The sequence below is a fragment of the Andrographis paniculata genome, unplaced genomic scaffold, assembly GCF_009805555.1.
Source record: "Andrographis paniculata isolate CXL003 unplaced genomic scaffold, ASM980555v1 Contig78END, whole genome shotgun sequence".
Lineage (NCBI taxonomy): Eukaryota > Viridiplantae > Streptophyta > Magnoliopsida > Lamiales > Acanthaceae > Andrographis > Andrographis paniculata.
Window position 1 is genome coordinate 3,375,015 of NW_026137615.1, and position 24,585 is coordinate 3,399,599.

At 28.7% G+C, this 24,585-nt stretch overlaps 1 protein-coding gene across 1 annotated transcript; it reads left to right on the top strand.

Moving 5' to 3' along the window:
• The first annotated feature begins 1,168 nt into the window (after positions 1–1,168).
• Positions 1,169–9,725, top strand: LOC127239827 (putative inactive cadmium/zinc-transporting ATPase HMA3). Its single transcript, XM_051258168.1, has 10 exons — positions 1,169–1,367; positions 1,474–1,721; positions 4,226–4,483; positions 5,508–5,605; positions 5,698–5,953; positions 6,439–6,576; positions 6,665–6,995; positions 7,430–7,632; positions 7,727–7,929; positions 8,729–9,725. Exons 2-10 carry the CDS (start codon positions 1,523–1,525, stop codon positions 9,671–9,673), a joined length of 2,631 nt encoding a protein of 876 aa, XP_051114125.1. The 5' UTR covers positions 1,169–1,367; positions 1,474–1,522; the 3' UTR covers positions 9,674–9,725.
• The last annotated feature ends 14,860 nt before the right edge of the window (positions 9,726–24,585 follow it).

Here is a 24,585-nt window from a genome sequence, read left to right on the forward strand (position 1 = left end):
GTATAGATTATGAAATTTAAAATGTAATTAAAATATACTCCCTCCTTCTAACTCTAAGACTCTCATTTATCTTTTGTGTTATTATATTAACATTAACATAATATTTATATTTGTATATTTTTTGTACAAATGTCATGATAATAGTATTATAAGACACTAATATAAGTATTTTTGTCATTTTTTTTTTAATTTGTAATATGTTTTCATATAATAATTACTCTATTCGTCTCACCTACCATGTCCACATTGTCCTTTCTGTCCGTCTCACATCCCATATCACTTTTATTTTTTGGAAAATATTTACACATTTTAATCTCTTTTTAAATTTTCTAATTTATTTTTTTAATTTTAATTAAACTAATTAGTTATATTAATCTTAATTTATAATTATTTATATTATAGGATAATTATTTTATTAATATATTTTTAATTATATACTAATTATACTTATTCTAAATTCTCGTGTCTATAGTGACCCAGACATCCAATGTGAGACGAAGGGAATAATATTCAAAGATTAACATGTAAAAAAGTAAATAAGACCATTAGAACCGGACGGAGGTAGTATAATTATATTTTTCTAAAAAAATATTACAAATAAGGTGAAATAAAAATAGTAGAAAAAAAAATGGGATGAAGAAAAAGAAAAATAAAAGGTTATAAAATAAAAATGGAAACAACACGTATCATCTCATTTTAAAATTTTTAATTTTAATTAAATTAATTAATTATATTAATCTTAATTTATAATTATTTATATTATATGATAATTATTTTTACTAATATATTTTTAATTATCTATTAATTATACTTATCCTAAATTCTCATGTCAATTATTGACCTACATATCCAAAGTGAGACAGAGAAAATAATATTCAAAGATCAATATGTAAAAAAGTAAATAAAATCATTAGAGTCGAACGAAGATAGTATAATTATATTTTTTTAAAAAAAAATATTACAAATAAGGTGAAATAAAAATAGTTAAAAAAAAAAATGGGATGGAGAAAAAAAAAAAAAAAAAAGTTAGAAAATAAAAATGGAAACAATGCGGTGCAGTGCATACGTATCATCCATTAGGCAGGCGGCAGTGCACGTTACATGTGGATTCCACAACCCCCCCACCCCCCACCCCACCCCCACCCGCACTCTCCTTCTTTATTCCCCAACCGATTCTCAATTCTCATTCTCATTCTCATTACAATGCATTTCACTTCATTTCATTTCATTACAATGTTGGTACTCCCTTACACAACCCAAATCCAATAAATTAATTCATTCGCCCTACACGTTTTCCATCCTCCTCCTCCTTCATGTGAAGAATCTCAACTTCCTCCTTTTCTGCGCTCAATTTCTCCTCAATTCAGGTTTCCTTTTAATTTCCTAGCTACCTCTGTGTCCTAACCTCAATTTTCCATTATTAATGTGTTCGCAGGTTGTTTGATTTGATTTTTTTGTTTGTTTCGGACATAGAGAGAGAGAGAGAGAGAGAGAGAGAGAGGAGCGTCGGAGGTGAAGAGATATGGCGGCGGAAAAGGAGACGGCGGCGAAGCTGGAGAAGAGCTACTTCGATGTGGTCGGACTTTGCTGCTCGTCGGAGATTCCGGTGATCGAGAAAATTCTTACCTCGCTCGACGGAATTAAGGATTTCTCGGTGGTTGTCCCGACCAAGACACTCATCGTCGTCCATGACTCCTTACTTACTTCACAGCTTCAAATTGGTAATATCCTTTTTTCTGCCATTCCTAACTTCACTTCACTTTACTGCTGCGCTCTTCTCTCGCTTTATTTATTTATTTTTTTATTCTAAAGGGGAACTTGTCTTTTTGCTTAACTGCTTATGTGTTTTTTCTATTTTTGAATTAAATATGAATGAGTATTGTTTTTTTATAAACATTAAATAATCATAAATTATATTATAAAATTAAAAATAACGAAAAAAGGAAAACGACGCTTCCAAGTTATTTACACATTTATATACTTTAGATTTTTCTTTTTTTTTTTTTACTGTTTTGTGTTAGTTGGTAGTTTATTTATCTGATTAATAAGAAAATATAATAAATATATAATTTATTTATTTATTTTTTTAAATATTGATGATCGACATAATTTAGTAGTAAAAATTGGCCGGGTGTATTTGTTTGGGGGATTGGATTTAATTTTCACTGTTTATCCCTTTTTTTTTTCCAAAAATATCAAATCAAACACTTATTTTTTATTTTTTATATTATACTAAAAATTAATTTTACATTCAAAACATTACATCAACACCTGTTTATATCACATCATACAACTATTTGAATTCAAAATTTTTGCTATTCAAATCTCAATTCAAAATCCAAACTCGGAAACAACACAAACACACCCTTAGTACTTTCAAGAAAACAATTGCTTACAAAGTTGGTCTTTCATTTTTAACAGTCTAACAAAAATGCCAATACGTGTACTCCATAGTACAAAGAAACAGACTTACAGAGCATATGAGTGTGTTTAGATTTGTTTTTAGTTAACATATATCCATCTTTCCATAACCATAACTATAGTATTAATTGAGTTGGATACAAAATTTATAAGGAATATTATATTATATTGATAGTTGGTAAAAAAATAGAGATAAAAGACTTTTTTGCTCTGGTGAGTGTATTAGTATAAAAAGTAGTGGTATTTGTATTATAATAATAAAAAAGTTGGATAATTTTATGGTGAAAAAAAGTGGGATAATTTTATGGTGATATGAGTATTTATGAAAATGAGACTATTATTTTGGGACGGACAAGAATGGTAAACAAGACTATTGTATTGGGACGGAGCGAATATAATATATGGTGTGTTTACCTGTGAGATTTGAGTTTTGGTTTTGATTTTGAATAGTAAAATTTTAAATTGAAATAGTTGTTGATGTGATATAAATATGTATTGATGTGATGTTTTAAAAATAAAATTTAATTTTAATATAATATAATAAATAAAAAATATATGTTTAATTTAAATTTTTCGAGAAAAAAAATATTGAAATAGTAAAACAAGAAATCAAATAACAAGTAAACACACCCATAATGTTTTTATAAGATAAAAAATAACAATATAATGTGAGGTTTTTAAAGTAAGAATAAAGTATTAAATAGCAAAAGAAAAACACATAAAATAATATATTTTGAGTAGTATATTCTTTTTGAGTTTCTTTTGATTGTTTTATACTCCCTTTTGATTGTTTTATACTCCCTCCGTCATTCAATTGTGTGTTTGTTTAACCGAAGATGAGTTTAAAAAATAATAATAATAATAAATTTTTTTACTGTTTTGGATAAAAAAAAAATAGAAAAATTGGTACAAGAATAAATTTGGATCACAATAAATAAAAAAAAAAAAAAAAAAAGAGAATAGATTTGGAGCAGAGACAGAGTATAATTATTTGATTATTTACAAAAATAAATTATTTTATTCAATAAAATACTATCAACTATTCAAAAATAAAAACAAAATTGAGCTCCAAAAGAATACATTTATATTACTTGTTGTTTTGTATTGAATGTTTGAAATTACTTTATAAAATGTATTTTTAAAAGAAAATTATAAAAATTTGATATAAATGTATTAAATCTATAGGAAACTTTAAATTAGAAATAATAGAAAAAAAATAAAAATTTGAACATGGTATCAGCTTTGTTTACTTTACCCATTTTAACTAATACATTTTTTTTTTTAATATACAAAGTATCACATCAAATATTATTTTTTTTATTTTTATTTTTTAACTTTTAAAATTTTAAAAATTTCTATCTAAACAAAGTCAATGAGTGTGTTTATTTATGAGTTTTAGTTTTTGGATTTGGATTTTTGAATAACAAAAAATTGAATTTGAATAGTTGTTTTTTTATATAAATAGAGATTCATGTGATGTTTAGAATATAAAATAAATTTGTATTATAATACTCCATCGGTCCGGCTCTAAGAGTTTCATTTACCTTTTGGTACTTAACATTAAAAATATCATTATTTTTGTATAATTTTTTTACATAAATATCATTATAATAGTATTATAAGACACTAATAAAAATATTTTTACTATTTTTTTTAGTATTTTTTTATTTAATAATTAATATTCAAATATCATAGAAAAATCCTTGTTTAATTTGATATTTTTTTTAAAAAATAATTAAATAATAAAAACTAAAAAAAGTCATATATATATATATATATATATATGTAAATGTGTGTTTGGCAGTTAAGGCGCTGAACCAGGCACGGCTGGAGGCGAACGTCCGGCCACGCGGCGGCGCCGCCTACAAGAACAAGTGGCCGCCGCCGTACGCTCTCGCCAGCGGCGCCTTGCTGCTGCTGTCGTTCCTCAAGTACTTCTACCGCCCGCTCGGCTGGCTCGCCGTCGGCGCCATCGCCGTCGGAATCCCGCCGGTCGTTCTCAAGGCCGTCGCGGCGGCGCGCAACCGGAGACTGGACATCAATGTGCTTGTCCTAATCGCAGGTACGTTCGTAACGTAAGTAATTTTGTTTTAACTTTAAAAAATAATTCGAAGTTTCTTTGAGGCTGTCGTCTTCCGACCGGTCGGCGGCGACTGCGACGGCGACATCCTATAATGGAATGTGACGTCGGCGTCCACTGTAGTTTTGGTGCTTTTTGTTGGGCGCTTTTGTGGTGGTAATCTTTTTCTCTTTTGTTAGGCTGCAGAAAAAAAAGGAAGAGGGCTCCTTTTTTAATAATAGTCCCTAAAGTGTCCATATATTGCACAACCGTCCTCACGGTTTCAAATATGGAAATTTAATGGGGCTCCTTTTCTTCATAATAGTCCCTATAGTGTCATTACATACTAGGGATTTTTTTGGGTAATCATCCCTAGAGTGTCAATATATTGCATAACTGTAATCAGGGTTCACATATGGACATTTAGATACTAGGGTTGTTTTTGGCATGATCATCCCTAAAGTGTTAATATATTGCATTACCGTCCACAGGGTTTCATATAAAGAAATTTAGATACTAGGAATTTTTGGTATAATCGTCCCTAAAGTGTCAATATATTGCATAACTATCCTCAGAGTTTTAAATATGGAAATTTGCAAATCAGGAATTTTTGCATAATGGTCCCTATTAATTGCCGATATAAAATGATATATATATATATATTTTTATATATATAAAAGCATTGGCCACGAGTTTAGAAAAATATAAACTCTCTATTAAATTTTAAAAATTTGAAAATAATACAAAATTAAATATTTAATACGATATTATTTGAAAAAATTATTTTTCTATAAATAGTGTTAGAACTTCCAATAGTGCTTTAGTCAACAAAGCTTCTCTGCCTATATACAAAATCAATTTAACACCTCTTATATTCAATAATTTTATTTTCATAAAGCATCACATTAGATACTCAAGTTTCCTTTCAATAATTTTGGAGGATATTTTGAATTTGAATTTTTTTTTTAAGAAAAATAAAAAGTTAATATTTAAATGATAATTTAATTTTTGTTCCTTTGCTATGCAGTCTCGGGATCACTTGTTCTTCGCGACTATTGGGAAGCAGCTACAATTGTGTTTTTATTCACGATTTCCGAATGGCTCGAGTCGAGGGCTAGCCATAAGGTTTGAAATAATTGAACAAGGACTTGTTACAGTTAAGGTAATTTTGTTGTATCTTAGGATGACATAACATATTGTTTCACATTACAATGTAGGCAACAGCTGTCATGACATCGCTAATTAGCGTGGTCCCACAACGAGCTGTCTTGGCCGATACCGGCGAGGAAGTTAGCGCTGATGAAATCAAATTAAACACTATTCTTGCCGTAAAACCTGGCGAAGTTATCCCGATCGATGGCGTAGTTGTCGAAGGCAATTGTGAAGTGGACGAGAAAATTCTTACCGGAGAATCATTTCCTGTGGCTAAGGAAAAGGACTCGATTGTTTGGGCGAGCACGATTAATCTCAACGGTATGATTCTATGTGTTTCTATTCAATTTAGTTATGAGTTTGAAAATTATAATTTTTTTTTCATTTAAATAATAATTGGTATGATATTACGCCGAAAATTATAGAATCTAAAAATAGTACAAAATTAAATAAAAACTCACAAGTAAGGCACTATTTTATGAAAAAATTATACTCCCTCCGTCCACTTTAAAGGTTTACATTTATTTTTTGCTAGTTGATTTTTGAACATTAATTATTATATTAAAAATAGTACAAATTTAATAAACAAGATAAAAATTTATACAAATATAATTATAGTTTTAATATTAAGTAATGTGGCAAAAAGTAAATACAAACTTTCAAATTGAACGAGGGACTGTAATATAATATTTTATTAAAAAAAATAATTTTGATTAATAATTTCAAAGAAATTAAAATTCATGTTTATATTTTCATTTTAGCAATGATATAACTAAATTTCGTCACCGGTCCACATGTTTTTCCAGGTTACATAAGCATCAAAACAACAGCCGTGGCTGAGGATTGTGTCGTCGCTAGAATGGTAAAAATTGTCGAAGAGGCTCACAACAATAAGTCTCGAACTCAAAGATTTATCGACAAATGCGCGAACTATTACACACCAGGTCATCCCGAGTTGTTACCTTAAAAATTCGAACATCATATGTCATTATTACATGCATGAAATCGAAGTTTTTGATCAAATTCTTGCAGCTATTGTGATAATATCGGCTTGTTTGGCCGTTGTTCCTCTCGCATTTCGATTGCAAGAAAAGAAAGAATGGTACCATTTGGCGCTCGTCGTCTTAGTGAGCGGGTGCCCGTGCGCGCTCCTTCTCTCGACACCTGTTGCCATGTTTTGTGCAATGTCGAAAGCCGCTACGCTCGGCGTTCTATTCAAAGGCGCCGAGCATCTCGAGAATCTAGCGCGTGTAAAGATCATGGCCTTCGATAAAACAGGGACGGTAACGAGGGGAGAATTTGCGGTCGTCGATTTCAAGTCTCTCCGAGACGATATGATCGCAACGGATACACTACTATATTGGTACTATGTTTCATTTTTGATGCATTTATACTACAATTGCGCTAGAGCTGTAAACGAGCCAAACTGAGCCGAACTGTCATGTTTGAGTTCGGCTCGTATTCGTTTGTTAAGAAATATGAGCTGAAATTTTTGTTTGAGTTCGACTCAGCTCATTAAGAAATTTTTTTTTACTTTATTGTATTTTATTAAAAAATATTATTATTTTTATTTTAATAAATATTGTTTAACGTTCGCGAACAAGCTCGAGCTTGTTCGTGAACATAACAGCTAAAATTTATGTTTGTGTTTAGCTCGTTTAGAATGAGTCTTAACAAGCTCAAATGAGCCAAACCGAACGAAGTTTGTGAACTGTTTGTTTTGTTTTCCAGCTCTACATTATGCAAAATGCATCGAACAATAATTCTAACAGTTCCTTCGACGTGCTTATATTTCAGGATTTCGAGCATTGAAAGCAAATCAAGCCACCCGATGGCAGCTGCATTGGTCGATCATGCAAGAGCCCACAAAGTCGAGCCAAAGCCCGAAAAAGTCGAGAACTTTCGCAACTTCCCGGGTGAAGGGATCTATGGAATAATCGAAGAGAATGACATATACATTGGAAACTCGAAAATAGCATCGAGAGCGGGGTGCACCGCCGGTTTGCTTCTCCTTAAACTTTTCTTTTATATCTTCTATACGAGCCGTGTATATATATATATATTGCTCATTGTGTATATATTTGTTCCCTGTAGTTCCCGAATTAGAAGGATGTGATATCGAAGGAAAATCCGTTGGTTATGTCTTTTTGGGGCCATCTCCGGTCGGTGTGTTTTCCCTCTCCGATATGTGTCGCACCGGAGCCAAGGAAGCGCTCCAAGACCTCAAATCGTTGCGAATCAAAACCGTTATGCTAACGGGAGATTGCCGCGGAGCGGCCAACCGTGCTAAAGAGCAGGTAAACTCAAACTTTGAGATACAATTTACTTCCTCTATTAGGAAATATTATGTGGCTTTAGGTAAATAATACTACATTCGTCCGACTCTAAAGGTCTCATTTAATTTTTGCATGTTGATATTTGAATATTAATTATTATATCAAAATGTAATACAAATTAAGAAAAAATTGAAAAAAATACTTTCATTAATGTCTTATAATACTAATAGAAAGATATTTGTACAAAAATTATACAAATATAAGGATATTTTTAATGTTAAGTACAATAACACAAAAGATAAATTTGACTCTTAGAGGTCGACGGAGGACGGAGCGAGTAGTATTTAAATAAAAAGTAAAATGAAGGCATTCTAAAAAAGTAATTAAGCAATTAAGAAATTAGTATAGTAAAAAAAAATGACAAAATGATTATGATTTGTTAAAATAACAATAATAAATAAACACTATTTGTATGTATATGTGATATATAAATATATATTATGTATATATATGTGTTTATTATACTTATCTTTCAACCAAACTTATTATCAATTTTTTTTTAGTTGTCATTCGAACTTAATTTTTTTTGCCTTTTAAAATTTGTGTACGGTCAAATTAGCATAATTTTATACGAGGGAGAGAATATATATATTTATATATCACATATGTATACACATTGTGTATTGTACACAATTATATCAGAGGGAGCACATGAGCTGGGAGCAAAAGGGGCCGATGATCCCCTCCCAAATAAAATAATATTTATGTTAATTATTTGAAACTAATCGTTGTAACATTTCTTTTTCTTTTTTAATATCAGTTGGGCGATTCGTTGGATGTTATTCGGGCGGAGCTCCTACCCGAAGACAAAGCGAGCGTCGTGAAGGAGCTTCAGAAAGACGGCCCGACGGCCATGATCGGCGACGGCGTCAACGACGCTCCGGCACTGGCAACCGCCAACGTCGGGATCTCCATGGGCATATCGGGATCCGCTCTCGCCACGGAGTCCGGCAACATTGTCCTAATGACCAACGACATTCGGAGGATCGCAAAGGCGACTCGCATTGCAAGAAAAGCGAGGCGTAAGATCGTCGAGAATGTAATAATCTCCCTATCCACCAAGACCGCCATCATCGCCCTCGCCGTCGCCGGCCACCCCCTCGTTTGGGCGGCCGTGCTCGCCGACGTCGGGACGTGCTTGCTAGTGATATTCAACAGCATGTTGTTGCTTCGTGGGTCGGGCCTACGGGTCGGGCCCGCGAAGAAATGCTCGTCGCATTCCGACGCGCACAAAAAACGCGAGCACCGTCGTCATCATCATCATCATTCTCATAACTCCCCTTGTTCGGACATCGAATCCCATGGGAAGTGCGGGCCGGGATTGGGTTCGAATGGGCGATCTTGTGGCCCGCATAAGTGCTCAAGCCCGCGTAAAGATCACAACGCACATTGTTGTCCGGATAAGACAACTACAATTAAGACTAAACCCCATCCGTGTCACGACAGTACAAAAAACAATTGCAAGAATCACGAAAATGGTGACGAACATGGAAACCCGGATGCGCCGAGCGTCGACGCGGCCGGAAACCCGGAAATTTCGGGTTTTGGGAGCCAAACAAAGGGTTGTGGAGATGAAAGGTTGTTGGGATGTAAGAAGAGTGAGGAGTGTAGGGGTAGCAAAAAAGAATGTTGTGTTAGAAGTGGACATTTTGGGAGTGAAGGAGGATTCATCAAAGGAGGGCTGTCTGAAATTGTAATAGATTGAAATAATTTTGTGTCTTATCCCTAGTATTTTTATGTAAAACATGTTTCAAATACCATTAGTTTTTTTGGATTTCTTTTATAAAGTAATAATTTGATGGCATTTGATTTCACCAATCAGTATATATAATAAAAGTATACAATATATATTTATATAGCTTAATATATGTTGTGTGGTTTGTTATAACAAAATATAATATATTATATTTACTCCGTCATGTCATTTAAATCTATGTTCATTTTTTTTTTAGGTTTGTTGAATATAAAAAAAATAAAGTTAGGGTTTGAGCCCAAGAAGAATGAATGGATGAGCTCAGTAGCGATCCAATGGTGGGTCAAAGTCATTCGGTCGAATGGATATTGGGGTCAGGTTGGTCGGACGGTTGACTCTACGGATAGTTTTCATTCGAGTTTATACCTTGGAGCGGTTGGTTGGTTACAAAAATAACCGACGAGAAAACAGGATTTGGACGGTTTAAAAAAAACGTGGAACTACTTTTTTGACGATTCAGAACCAACGTGAAAGTAGTTTCTGGACGGTTCAGAACTAACGTGGAAGTAGTTTTTGGATGGTTCAGAACCGACGTTGAAGCAGTTTTTGGGCGGTTAAAAGGTAACCAACATGGAAACAGTTTTTTTACGATTACCGGTGTGGAAGCGGTTTTTTGGGCTGTTCAAGGGTAACCGACATGAAAATAGTTCTGGACGGTTTAGTTTGATATGTATATAAGCAGCCTCAGCGAGAGAGAACAGACATTTTCAATCAGACAAAATTTAGAGAAATTCTCATATTATTTTATTTTTTCATTTTTTTTTTTTAGCAATATTATGCATGTAGGGATCTGTGATCTCAGACCCTCTTCATTTAAATTTGAAATATATTTTCGAGTTTTACTTTTTATTGTTGAACTTTTAATATCAACAAAGTTATTATAAATTTTTCTTTTATTTGTTTTTAGAAAGAAAGTACATTACTTTTTGATTTGATATATTTTTATTAAAAATCGTGTCAAATATTTGAACGAATGACGTATGAACGCTATTTAATAATTTCTATAACTCAGAACCTAAACCCGGCCCGCACTATTTATTCGACGGCATGTTGTTGCTTCGTGGGACGGGCTCGCGACCCACGAAAGAAATGCTAGACGCTCACAAAAAACACGAGCACCGTCATCATCATCATCATTCCCATAACTTCTCGTGTTCGGACATCGAATCCCACGGAAAGTGCGGGCCGGGTTTGGGTTTGCTCCATTTATATTTTAAATATTTTGATATTTATTTATTTATAAATATTGTATCTAGAGGTTATATTTCATCTAAAAGTTTACATTCAAGAATTATTTTACACTTAAAAAAAAATAATATCTTTGTAAGAATTATTTTACACTTAAAAAAAAATAATATCTTTGTAATGAAATTATGTTCCTAAAGTTCACGTACCCAACGTAATTACATTACTAATTTCTTCTCTAATACATTAGTAACGAAAAAAGTGAATTTATGTAGAAAAAAATTTCATTACAAATTTGATATTTTCTTATAGTGTTAGCAAAAAATATTAATAAAATAGTAAAATATTTGGTACTCTTTTTTTTTTAATTTTAGTTTGTCTATTTGAAAGTGACTTAAATTTAATACTATTTTTTTCCTATAAAATTAACATCATTTGTATTTTCTATCATTACAGTTAACACTAAAAATATTTTTATATTTGTATAATTTACTCTGTAAATATCATAGGTATTTTTGTCATTTTAAAAAATTAATATGTAAAAAGCTGATGATACTTCACACCCTATAAATTTCTTTACTATTTGTCATAGTATTTCTTTACTATTTGAACAGTTTCTTACCGAATAAAATAAAAATAAATAAAAAATATCATAGTGATTTTCATTTAGGGTGTGTTTGTTTGGGAATTTGGATTTTGAGTTGGGATTTAAATAGTAAAAATTTTGAATTTGAATAGTTGTATGATATGATATAAATAGGTGTTAGATGTGATGTTTTGAATGTAAAATTGATTTTTAATATAATATAAAAAATAAAAAATAGATGTTTACTTTTATATTTTTTAGGGAAAAAAATGGAATAAATAGTGAATTTAAAATCCAATCCCCAAAACAAACACACCCTTAATTTTCTTATTATTATTTTTTAAAATATTTATCAAATAAGCACACAATAACGCCCACATGTTTAGACAATGATTGACTGTTTGGCTATATTGGTTTCAAAATATTGGATCCAAAAAAAGTTTGTCATTAATTATATATTACTCCCTCTATTGTGCAAATATTTGTTCATTTGATCATACACAAATTTTAATAAAAATAAATAATAATAATAAATTTTTTTATAATAAAAAATGTACAAAAATATAATAATTTTTTACTTAAAAAGATAATGAAAATATTTTTCCATGATAACAAAACAAAAAAAAAAAAAAAAAAACATAAATTTGATAGATAAAAGGAAGAGTATATGTATAGTAAGGGCAGGTACTATTTATTTTAGATATGAATTTTATTGCACTCAAACTGTAAGAATTTTACTTTCTTATAACCCCATCATTAGACGCAGACTCCCCTAATTAATTACATAACCCACTTGTGTCTGTTTTGAGGATTTTTAAAAAAATTTAATCTACTATTAGTAATCATATTTTTTTTCTCAAAATAATATTAAATATTGTAAATAAATAATTTCAAAAGTACATATGTAAATAAAATTTTGTTTTGCAATTATAATTTTTTTTTTTTTTTTTTTATGATGTGAGAACCCGCAGCCGCTGCCCGAAAGCGATGCGTTGAGTAATTTATAAATAGGTTGTAATTTATGTCCCAATTCATGGTATAAATATTAACGAATAATATGTGCCGACCAAGCATTTCCCATAAATGGGAAGTAATTAATGGGGGGCCATCACAATGGCCTCTACTTTTATGCTCAAAAAAGTAACATCATGGGTGGCAAAATGCAGGATCAAATCCCGACAATTACAGTAAGAAAGTTTCGTGTTTTAATATTGAGAAAGTTATTTGTGTATATTTGTTTGTGTGTGATTTGAAATTAATTTAAAATAAAATATTAATTTAAATTTTTGTTTAAATAGTATTTTGATATAATATATTTTTTTAAAAAAAATTAATACTATATTTTTATTGACAATTATGTATGATAAATAGTGTTAGATTTTGATAATGAGCCACTATGACTAGAGGCGGAACCACATTAGGGTAAGGGAAGCTCCAGCCCCCCTGTCCGGGGCCCGTCCCCTTTATTTTATTTAAATATATTTTTAATTTTTTTTTATTATTAAATATGTATGTATTTGTATATTAAAAATATTTAAATTACATAAAGAATAATACTAAAAAACAATTAAGTATGTTTATTCCTAATATTTTAATTTTATATAAATTTTTAAAAATATCATAAGATAATACACTATATATAACAAAAGTTAAATACATTTGTAGTTGTGATAATAAGATATTTTTAATAATTTTTTAAATATTTTTTTTTTAAAAAAAATAAAAATAAACAAAAATAAAAATAAATATACAATATTTATTTTTTATTGCTTTATTTATTATTATTATTGTCAAATATATCAACTTAAAAAATACAACATTAAAATATATATTTTTAATCGTATTATTTTAAAAAATTTAATAAGTAGCCCCTTCATCGGTCTCTAGTTCCGCCTCTGACTATGACTAACTCTTTATTATATATCCTCGAATTCATGAATTGCTGAGTCACTATGATTAATTTTTTATTATGCTATCGGGCCGGGATGTAGGGTGGTAAGGGAATTTCGTCTTTACATTGTGAAAATTTTATATTTAAGCATTTAGTAGATTCTTTGTGTACATTGACTTATTGTTCTCCAACTCATAAATTGTTGAGTCACCGTGATTGATCCTTCTATGATTTGGTCAGGCCGGAATGTAGGACTCTGAGTGTAATATTTCTGGGTTGGGCCGATGCTAAATCACTCTTGTGGATGAGTTCGTGCTATGTCATTCGAGATTAAATAAAGATTAAGTAAATTGAAAAGGCTATTAATGTAAACAATGTGTATATTCCTTTTCGGAAGCTCGAATGAGAACATAAACTCACTGACCTATGGAACCAGTCTACGTCTCGACACGCTTAGCTCTGCGTGACTTGCGGGCCGGGATGTTACACTAATGGGGAGCGAATTTTGCCTTTACACAAAACAAAGTGAAGCAAATATCACTTTAATTATTAAAAGTCTACCCAAATTGCAATTTTTAGTAATTGTAGGCTTGTTTTTTTTTTTTTTTTTTTTTTTCTCTATGAAATCTCATCCATCCTTACATTATTCTCTCACTCTATCTATATATTCATCTTTCTCACTCACACACATTCTCACTCTATCTATCTCTCTCTCTCTCTCTATATATATATATATATATATATACACACACATGTGTTCTTGTAACTTCAAATATTGCATGCATAATTGCCTCCAAAGGAACTCCCATGGATAGGTGTAGAGTGGATATTGCAGCCAAGGATGACTTGCCGGCGAGCGAGCAAACAAGTACCCGAATATTTCATGTTTAGCATTCGGCAAGTTGTCTTTGGCTACATTTGGCTCTGGCCCTTTTCATGAGAGACTTCGCAGCAAACAAATATGTATATATATATATATATTTTTTGGTGTTTCGATCAAATAATCAGGTTAGTGATTATATATATTCTAAAGTTAATAATGCTCAATATTAGTTCATCACCATGTTGCATTTAATTTTCTTTTAATATTCGACATTGTTGATTTGGTGAAAAAAGAAATTAATTACCATGATGCATAAAGTTTTGGATTGAAAATTTAACGATATTTTGTATGTATGGATAATTATAATATATATACGTTTTTTAAATGTGAATGTCGTTGAAAAAAAAAAAAGAAAGAAAGAAAATCAAATATCCATATTCAAGAATTTTTATTTTTATTTTTTTTTCAAATAATAATGATGGATTACACATAATTAAGGATGAATAAAGTAGAAACATTATGATTATTGACTCTATAAAATCCCTTTTTTAGGTTAAAGTTTTTCAAATAGTCTACCAAATCCCTTTCTAAATTCTCTTTCTGTATATTTACCCTCATAGCCTATTGTGTATGTATTTTACTTTTTTAAAAAAATATATATTTAAAAGTATTAATATTTTATCTATGATAAATAATATGTAAAACTACATTGACTAAAATATCATTACAAATATAGATTCTAAGATAATGATACGTTTGATTAATAAAAATGTAATGTATTTTATTATTGCATAGACGACATATTTACTAGGCGACAGTTATTGTGTTAATTTCTTTAGATAACATCGATCAAAAGTCTCGAAAACAACAATCAAGAATTTAGACGGGCCTTCAATTTATGGTAATGCGGGCTGGATTGGATTTGTAATTAAGGCCCAAGCATAAGTTAATAAAGGGCAGCCAGATTCGGCATTTGGTCCTGGACCAATAATTCGTATATAAAATTTAGAGGGGATAATTTCGGGTCAACCCGATTTTTCGTTCCGGACTGGTCCGGTTAGTTTCAAGTTTGTACCGGGCGGGTAGACCCGGCCTCATTTTGGATCGGGCTTCCGACTTCAAATCATGCTGGCCCCGACTAGACGATTTTTTAATTATATTTTTGTTATTGATAATTAAAGATTTAAGCATTAAATATATATTTAATTTTTTATTTTAATATATTTTTAAAAATATTCACTTTAATAATGAAGTATAATAATGGTAAAATTGGTTTGAAATATACTAACCAAATATATCCTTAAATTTTGAATTTTTTTCAAGTGAAATGAATCATTGAATTTTATGTAAAATGGAAAATTATGCAAATATAAAATGTAAAATATAATTAAATAATTATTTTAACATTTTTGAAGTGATTATAGTTGAATTTGATATTATAATTAAAAATATTATCAAATTTAATATTTTTAAATGGAAAACTATAAATTGATGAAAAAAAAAAGGATAAATAATTATTTCTTCCAAAATATAAGTAAATATAGATTTTTAAATGGGAATTTGAATTGAAATCAAGCAATAAATCTGATAAAAAAAAAAAAAAACAAGTAAAGAATTATTTTTCGAAAAATATAATAAAAACAAAACAAGAAAAAAAGAAAAATGTACAGATGCTCTATCCACTGAGCTACAGGCACTTGATGTTTATTTATAAAATTTCAATAATATTATTATTCAAAAATTGAAAATTAATAATTGATAATAATTTTATTATGTAAACGGAACTATTTTATTTCTATGATATATAAAATTAACATAAGAATATTAATATAAATAAATATAAATATGAAAATATTTGTATGCATAATGGAGTACACACCTACCGGAAAAGAAAATAAAATACTCTATTTTTTAACAACAAAAAAGACAAAATATATATTCTCTCATTATGCTGTATTTAACCTATTTGGATTCCGCACGAAAATTATTAAAAAGTAAAAAATTAGTTAATAATTAAAGAGAATAAAAAAATAAAATTAATGACATTTATTATAATTAAATATTAATTTTTTACTTTTCCAAATATAATAATAAAATAAATTTAACATACCAAAACACAAAAAATAAAAAATAAATTTAGAGAACATAGCCAGTACAACAAAATAGTTTCAATTTCTTTACATCACAAATTTTGACATACATAACTACAATTCATCAACGTCAGTTAACTGTTAGTTATATATATATATATATATAAATAAATAAAATTTGTTTTCAAAGATGGAAATGCTTTCAAACAACTACCCTCCCAAAAATATAGCGCCGCCGCCGCCGCCGGCGGACGGGAACTGGTCGGAAGTTCTTTTTCCGGCAGGTATTCCTTCTTCGTCTAACTCTGCTCGTATAAATATATGTACATCAGATCCGAGACTACATACATATACATATACATAACTAAAAATGATAATAAACGACAAATTTTCTAATAAGTACTTAAAAGAGTAGCGTCTGCGTGTTCTCATATCGTAATGTGTATATATATATATATATATAATGAATACCTGTTGGGTCATGAGTATTTCCGCCGCGACATTCAGGTCTCCGTCGGCAGCTGCTATTGCGACTTCCACCTGTGTCTGAAAATCAATCATCGGCGACGATTATGATTATGACGATGATGATGCAACGGGGCGAATAGTAAGCAAGGTAAATAATTCTTTCAGTTTCGATTCTTTACCCTCTCAATATTAATTCATAAAAATATTACGATAGTATTCTAATTTAAAACATTGATTATTATTTTTTATTTCGGATAAAAATGATCCAAATGCCAAATAATTTAATTATTATCCAATAGGAAGTTAATTATTTAATTTTTTGTCTTAATTTATAATTATAATAAGAATAATCATATTAAAATATTAAAATATCCCTAATTTTTAATAAAGAAATATTTATTAGTTAGTAATCACACTAGGCAAATCGGGTGTGACGGGCAAGACCTGAAGAAGTTAGAGATTGAACTCATTACTTCACGGTCACGAGTCCATTCCGACACCACCAGGTCATTCCTTACGAAACGAGGTACTAGTATTTTATTAGTTAATGAAAAAGTGTAAGAGTTGATATTTTTGGGTGTGTTTGCTTGTGCAACTTTAATTTTGATTTTACTATTCAGTAATTTTTTACATAAAAAACATCAAATTAAATATCTAATTTTTATTTATTATATTATACTAAAATTTAATTTACATTCAAAACATCACATCAATCTATATTTATATCACATAAAACAATTATTTTAATTCAAAATTTTACTATTCAAAACTAAAATCCAAAATCAAAATCTTACAAATAAACACATCCTTTGTCTTTTGACTTTATATATAAAATAATTGTATGTGTAATATGATGTTCGTAATTCAAGTAAAAATTAAATGTATTTTTCATATTAGTATATGATTAATTTTTTCTAAAATGAAAATTGAACATTTTAAAATAACAGATGAAAATGGTAAAAATAGTACTTTGAATTGAAACAAAGGGAATATTTATTTGGTTTGAACATAAATTTTAATATAGTGTGTATTTTGTACTTTTTATAGTAAAAAATTGTACAAAATAGTTTAAAAATGAAGATTTTATGATTTTTTACTAAGAAAAATAAATGAAAATACATTTTTTTTTTTTTTTTTACAAACAAATAAGGAAAATAAACAAAGAGTATATATATAACATTATTTTGCATCGAATTTTAATACTAAAATTTCAAAGTGCCAATGAAAAAATTGATTATATCTAATATTCAAAGTTTTTTTTTTTTTTTTTTTTGAACTTTTTCTCGTTATGTTGCTCTATTTGTTTCATCATAAATGATTCTTTTTTTTTTTCGTCTCATAAAAAATAATATCTTTTTATTTTTAGTAAATTTATTTATTTTAAACATAATTAACAAATATAAATTAATATGATTAAATGTTAAACCTTTTATACGTAAAATCCACTCAAAACCCCTTTTATTTGTATTTATTTTCTCAATAAACAAATATTATTATTTATATTTAAAACTCCTTATATTTTATAAAATTAGTTTAACTTAATTATAAATAAATAAATATATTTTTATTACTCCCCCGTCTTATTGAAAGGTTACTATTTTCCATTTTCGTCCGTTCCAAAACAAGGTTACCATTTCCTAATTTAGTAATTGTACTACCTGCTTCACATAATAAATACCTTTTCAACTTACAATATATTACACAAATATCATTACTTTTATATTACACCATACTAATAGGGGTATTTTTGTCATTTTCACTACAAACTAATATAATACTAATATTAAAAAATCTACCAGCAAAAAACAAACGCCACCCTTCTTGCGGGACGGAGGGAGTATATAAAATTTTATTTTCTACAAAATGATCTATATGGTATACATCTTGTTGAGATATAATACTAAAAATATATTAATTTTCTTCAAAATAATTTTTAAAACTAAAAATAAATATTTCCATAATCTTTTAATTATACCACTTTCACATTCACCAAAAACTACTAACAAAAATTTAAAACAAAGCATGTTTTGTTCACTAATTTTTTCTACTAACACAATTTTCAATATATAGCACTCTTTTCATTAAGTTCTAAGAGTCTCATTTACCTTTTGCATTATTATACTTAACATTAAAAATATTCTTATATTTTTATAATTTTTTTGCACAAATGTCATTATAATAGTATTATAAGAAACTAATATAGATATTTTTGTCATTTTTTCTTAATTTGTATAATATTTTTATATAATAATTAATATTCAAATATCAACACGCAAAAAATAAATGATACTCTTAGAGCTTGACGGAGATAATATTAATTATTTTTATATTACTTATAATTTTTATACTTCACATAGGAAAATACTTCGAACTAAAATACTAAACAAACACAATCTCTAAAAGTAAAAACACAACCATTTTTAGTTCTTTTATTTTATAGTTTTTTTTTTTAAAAAAAAAAAATAATAAACAAAATTAATAACAACAATAATTTTTTAATGTGAGGCTTTTAATGAAAACTATGTATTAATTATGATATGTTTTAAAATATGAAAATGTAAATTACTATAATGTAGATAACACAAAAAGATGATTTAAAACATGTACTTCATTCGTTTTACATCAACTGTCCATTTTTCTATTTTTTTTATTGTTCTATATAATTTTTTTTTAAATATGATTATACATTTTAATTACATTTTAAATTTTATAATTTATAATTTTTTTAAATCTTAAACTATAATTTTTTATACAATAATTATTTTTATTAATACACTTCTTAATTATCTACTAATTATATTTTATTTAAATTCTCATATCTACGTTAATATAGACACTTTCAGTGTGACGAGGAAATACTCCATCCGTTCGCCTCTAAGGATTATATTCATATTTTGCGTCATTGTACTCAATATTAAAAATATTCTTATATTTATATAATTTTTTTGTACAAATATCATTACATTTAGGGATTCAACGGGGCGGGTTCATGACGAATTTTGCAGGCCCCGGATCCGCCCCGCTAAAAAATATTGGGACCCAAGACCCGCGCTGTCCCACTTCAACCCGACCCCAGGACCCGTCATGTCCGGGTTCGAGGCCAACTAGACAAACCCGTTTTTTTTTTTAAAAAAGAATAAAATAAAAAAATTTTAAAAATAATTTAATATAAGACCGGATCCGGGGCTAACCCGCCCCATCTGACATCCCTAATTACATTAGTATTATAAGACATTAATAGAAATATTTTTGTCATTTTCTTTTAATTTATATTATATTTTGATATAATAAATAATATTCAAATATCAACATGTAAAAAGTAAATATAGCCTTTAGAATCGGACCAAGGTGATAGTATAATTTAATTGTCCTTAATTATTGGAGCTAGGATTGGTCAATGTCAGTTAATTGTGCCTCCAAATTGCACGTTTTAATTTTAGTAGCAGCCTGCAAGTTAGGAATGAGAATAGGCCAGACTTGGTCCAATCTATTTAGAGTGTGTTTGTTTGGGGGATTGGATTAGATTTCAACTATATATTCCATTTTTTTCATCAAAAAATATCAAATCAAAACACCTATTTTTTATTTTTTATATTATACTAAAAATTAATTTTACATTCAAAATATCACATCAACACCTATTTATATCACATCATAAAATTATTCAAATTCAAAATTTTTACAATTCAAATTTCAACTCAAAATCCAAACTCCCAAGCAAACACACCCTACTAAAAATGTCATGTCATTTAAATAGAACATGTTTAGGCTTAAAAAAAATATTTTTAATTAACAGACTGGCCTGTTTATATTATTATTTTTTTATAAAAATATTTTTTATTATTATATATTAAAAATAATTTTCTATCTAATAATAATATTTATTAAATAATTTTAATTATAAATTTATTATAAAAAATAGATGTTTTTAATTTTTATATATATTAAATAATTGTATGTACTTTATTTATTTTTTTATTTTTTTATTTCTAACTAAAATTGAAAATAAATAAATAAATAAAAATATTATGTAGTCTTTTAAATAGGTTTGTAGGCGAGACCAAACCTTTTAAAAAAACCTGCTCAGGCTTTAAAAAAAAAAAAAAAATTCAAACTTACAGACCAGATATTTTAAAAATATGTCAAACTAAGTCTGGCCTGGTCTGACCTATTTCCACTGGAGGCCCCTACTCAATAAGAATAAATAAATAAATAAGTAAAAACAATAAAAATAACACAGCATAAAAGTGTCTCATGTTTCCTGGTCATTGCCATAAAATGTGACCACAGCAAGTTCAGAATTAAGGATGTGTTTACGTTACCATATTTAAATTTATATCTAATCTCTTCATAATAAATAGTTTTATTTATTTAAAATTTTATTATTCATATTTTAATAAACATTAATTAATTTTTCGCTATTTTTATTTATTTATTTTATCATATTTGATCAATTCTATAAAACTTATTATTTTGATGAATAATAAAGTTTTGAAAAAAACTCATTGACGAACACACTCTAATTATATACTCCCTTCTCGTATCTATCTATCCGTTTTATTTTTGCAGGAGTTTTAAAAATATTAGTATTATATGTATTTAAATTAAATAAGAATTTATTTGATTGTTTATTAAAATTGATTTGAAATAAAATGTATTTGATTTTAATTATTTTTTAAATAGTATTTTGATATGATATATTTTTTAAAATAAATAGTAAATGTTTATAAAAAATTATATAAAATAATTAGTGTTATTTTAGCTTAAAATTACAAGAGAACAAACTCTAAATATTTATAAAACTATATCATCATACTCAAGAATCAGTGCTGGTAATTCCGGTACAATTTTCTGAAATTTTCCAAAGAAAGAGATGAAAAAAACAAAGCAATCCAAATTTCAGCAAGCAAAGCTCATCTGAATGTTGTAATCTTCATGGCTGTTCAAGGATTAGAGATTGCTACCAAATCACCAGTTCTATGATAAATTCCAACATAATGAATCAGATAAAGCAACACAACCAAATAAGAACGAAGCAAAAGATCAAGCAAATGCTGCAATCCATATGTCCGTACTAAAACAGCATCTCATGTCAAAAATCCCCAGTTGACGATGGAAGAAGATAAGAAGAACATCCAGCAAATCGACCTAAATATGCACTCAATGGATGAAAATGGAGATAAGCGTAATCTTAACACTAACAATCCACCCAAATTCCAACAGAAAGCAATAAACACAACCATAATAAAAACAAAAAATCTACAGAATTACAGAATCGAGGAGGTGTAAACAGTAAACAGCACTTCGTTATCCGCTTCGACGAGAAATCCCAAGCATTAATCGAATACCTTGAGATACGCATACAGACTACAGAGTGGGGCAAGCAATGCACGCGACGCGAGGAGATGGCGCCGCTTTACACAGAACACCGACTTCCGAGGCGACGGTTTCCGCCGTGCGCCGATCGTACCAGAACTGGCAGTCCTCCGACAGCAACGTCACCTCCTCCTCATCTTCCGCCGCTTTAACCTCCCGGTCCTGTTCTTCAAGGAACTCCTTGAGCGCCGCCAGAGCCTGAGAACTCAGCACCGGAAAATCATCATCACCGCCGCCCTCTGATGCGCCATTGTCAACTCCGCCGCCGTCGTCGCTCGTTGGAATCTCGAAGTCGGTATCAGTAGCTGAAGTCATCTTCTAGAATGTGGGTTAGCTGCCGTCCCCGACCGGGCTATATAAACCCGCCCCGACCGTGGGTGTCGAACCGGACCCGATGGGCTGAACCGGTTATGCGTACATCATTTCACTGTAAGAAAACAAATTTTTCCGTGACTAAATCTATTTTTTTTTTTTTTTGTTAGTAACTATATTAGTGACTATTAGAGATTGGTTGCGTTAGATATGTGAATTTTAGAGACGAAATTTCGATTACAAATAATTTTTTTTTTATAATATTTATATTAATATTAACAAATATAACACAAAATTAAGAGCATATGCCAAAATTTTCACTAATTAAAAATTTAATGGTAAATAATCAATATTTTATATGTAAAATTCAAGCTTGTGATTTGAAGTATATATAATTATATTTACTTTAGCAAAATAATTATTTTTTATATCCTTTAATAAAATGTAATGAAAATATTTCTCTTTATTTAAATATAATTAACGTCATTATAATTGTCATTTTCTTAAATATTCGGCACCAATGTACATTCTTGAAGTTATAAATTGTGTTAAATTTATTTCTCAAGCATAACACTAATTGTGTCTAAAAATATACTGTAATTACATTTTTTTTTTAATTACTTTTATATTATTAATTATACTGTCAATTATAGTACTCTCTCCGTCTTGAAAGGTTGTTATTTTCAATTTTTGTCCGTCTCAAAAAGTTATCATTTTCTAATTTAGTAATTGTAATATTTACCTAATATAATAAATACCCTTCTAACTTATACTATATTACACAAATGTCATTATTTTTATATTACACAATACTAATAGAGGCATTTTCGTCTTTTTCACTACAATTTATTATAATACTAATATTTAAAAATTTACAGAGAGGAGAGTATATTCTTTTAAAAAAATATATCATATTTAATATTTTATATTTAATATTTATTTTATTTAAAACACTCTCATTTAAATATCCTTATATATTTATTTATATGCCAAAGGGCCCAAACTGGCCCAGTGAATAATTCTCTATTGTTTCAACCATAGCCTTCAAAAGCCCGTAAAATTCAAAGCCATTAAACTATTAATAGATACGTTTGATTGTGGTTTCATAACATTCATTTATTTACAAAATATTTAAAATTAATAAAAATAAAAAAATTTATAATTTTTTTATAATTTCCAATAGTCAATTATAAAAGTTCAAAAAATTTCAAAATATTTGGTGTGTTTGTTCGAAGGATTTGCAAAGATTTATACTTCCTCCGTCCCAAATACCCTACAATATTTCTTTTTTGGTATGTCTCAAACACCCTTATACTTAATCTCTACCTCACACTTTATCCTCTCACATCATCCAAATAAAAAAATAAAATATATATTTCTCTCTCCATCACATCACTTAATTTCTAAATTATCTTACTTAATAGTAACCATCTAAAAATTCGTGCCAAAAGTAAATGTTGCACCTTGTTTGGGACGGAGGGAGTATTATTCATACAAAATTTTTTCCCCAAAAAATATTAAATCAAACATTTATTTTTTATTTTTTATACTTCATCTGTCTCAATACAATAATCTTATTTACTATTTTTGTCCTTCCCAAAACAATAGTTTCATTTTCATAAATAATCATATTACTATAAAACTACCTTTACTTTTTATTATTACATAATTGTCACTATTTTTTTACACTAATACACTCACAATGACAAAAAAGTCTTTTACCTGTATTTTTTATCTACTATCAATATAATATCAATATTTCTTAAATCTCGTGTCAAATCCAACTGAGACTATAATTCTGAAACGAAGTGAGTATTATAGTAAAAAATCAATTTTACATTCAAAATATTACATCAATACTTATTTGTATCACACCGTGCCAATATTTTAATTCAAATTTGTTACTGTTCAAATCCCAACACAAAATATGCTACCGTGTAGTGTTGTTTCCTTCCGTGCATAGAATGTTTGTACGGCATGCCTAAAAATGTGTACACTAGTAGAAACATTGATTAGTCGCAAGCCAGATTTGAATTAGTAGTGTAAATTGCTGCGAGACGCTCCCCTGGGCAGCGGTGAGATCCACGCGCTTGACCAAAATCGGACTTCGTGAGACCTACGCTTTTCCATTTT

Excerpts from the sequence above, each read along its gene's own strand:
- LOC127239827 (XM_051258168.1), top strand. The coding sequence starts at position 1,523 with ATGGCGGCGGAAAAGGAGACGGCGGCGAAGCTGGAGAAGAGCTACTTC. Across the intron at positions 5,606-5,697 it reads AGTCGAGGGCTAGCCATAAG|GCAACAGCTGTCATGACATC; the intron begins GTTTGAAATAAT and ends ATTACAATGTAG. Across the intron at positions 7,633-7,726 it reads GAGAGCGGGGTGCACCGCCG|TTCCCGAATTAGAAGGATGT; the intron begins GTTTGCTTCTCC and ends TGTTCCCTGTAG.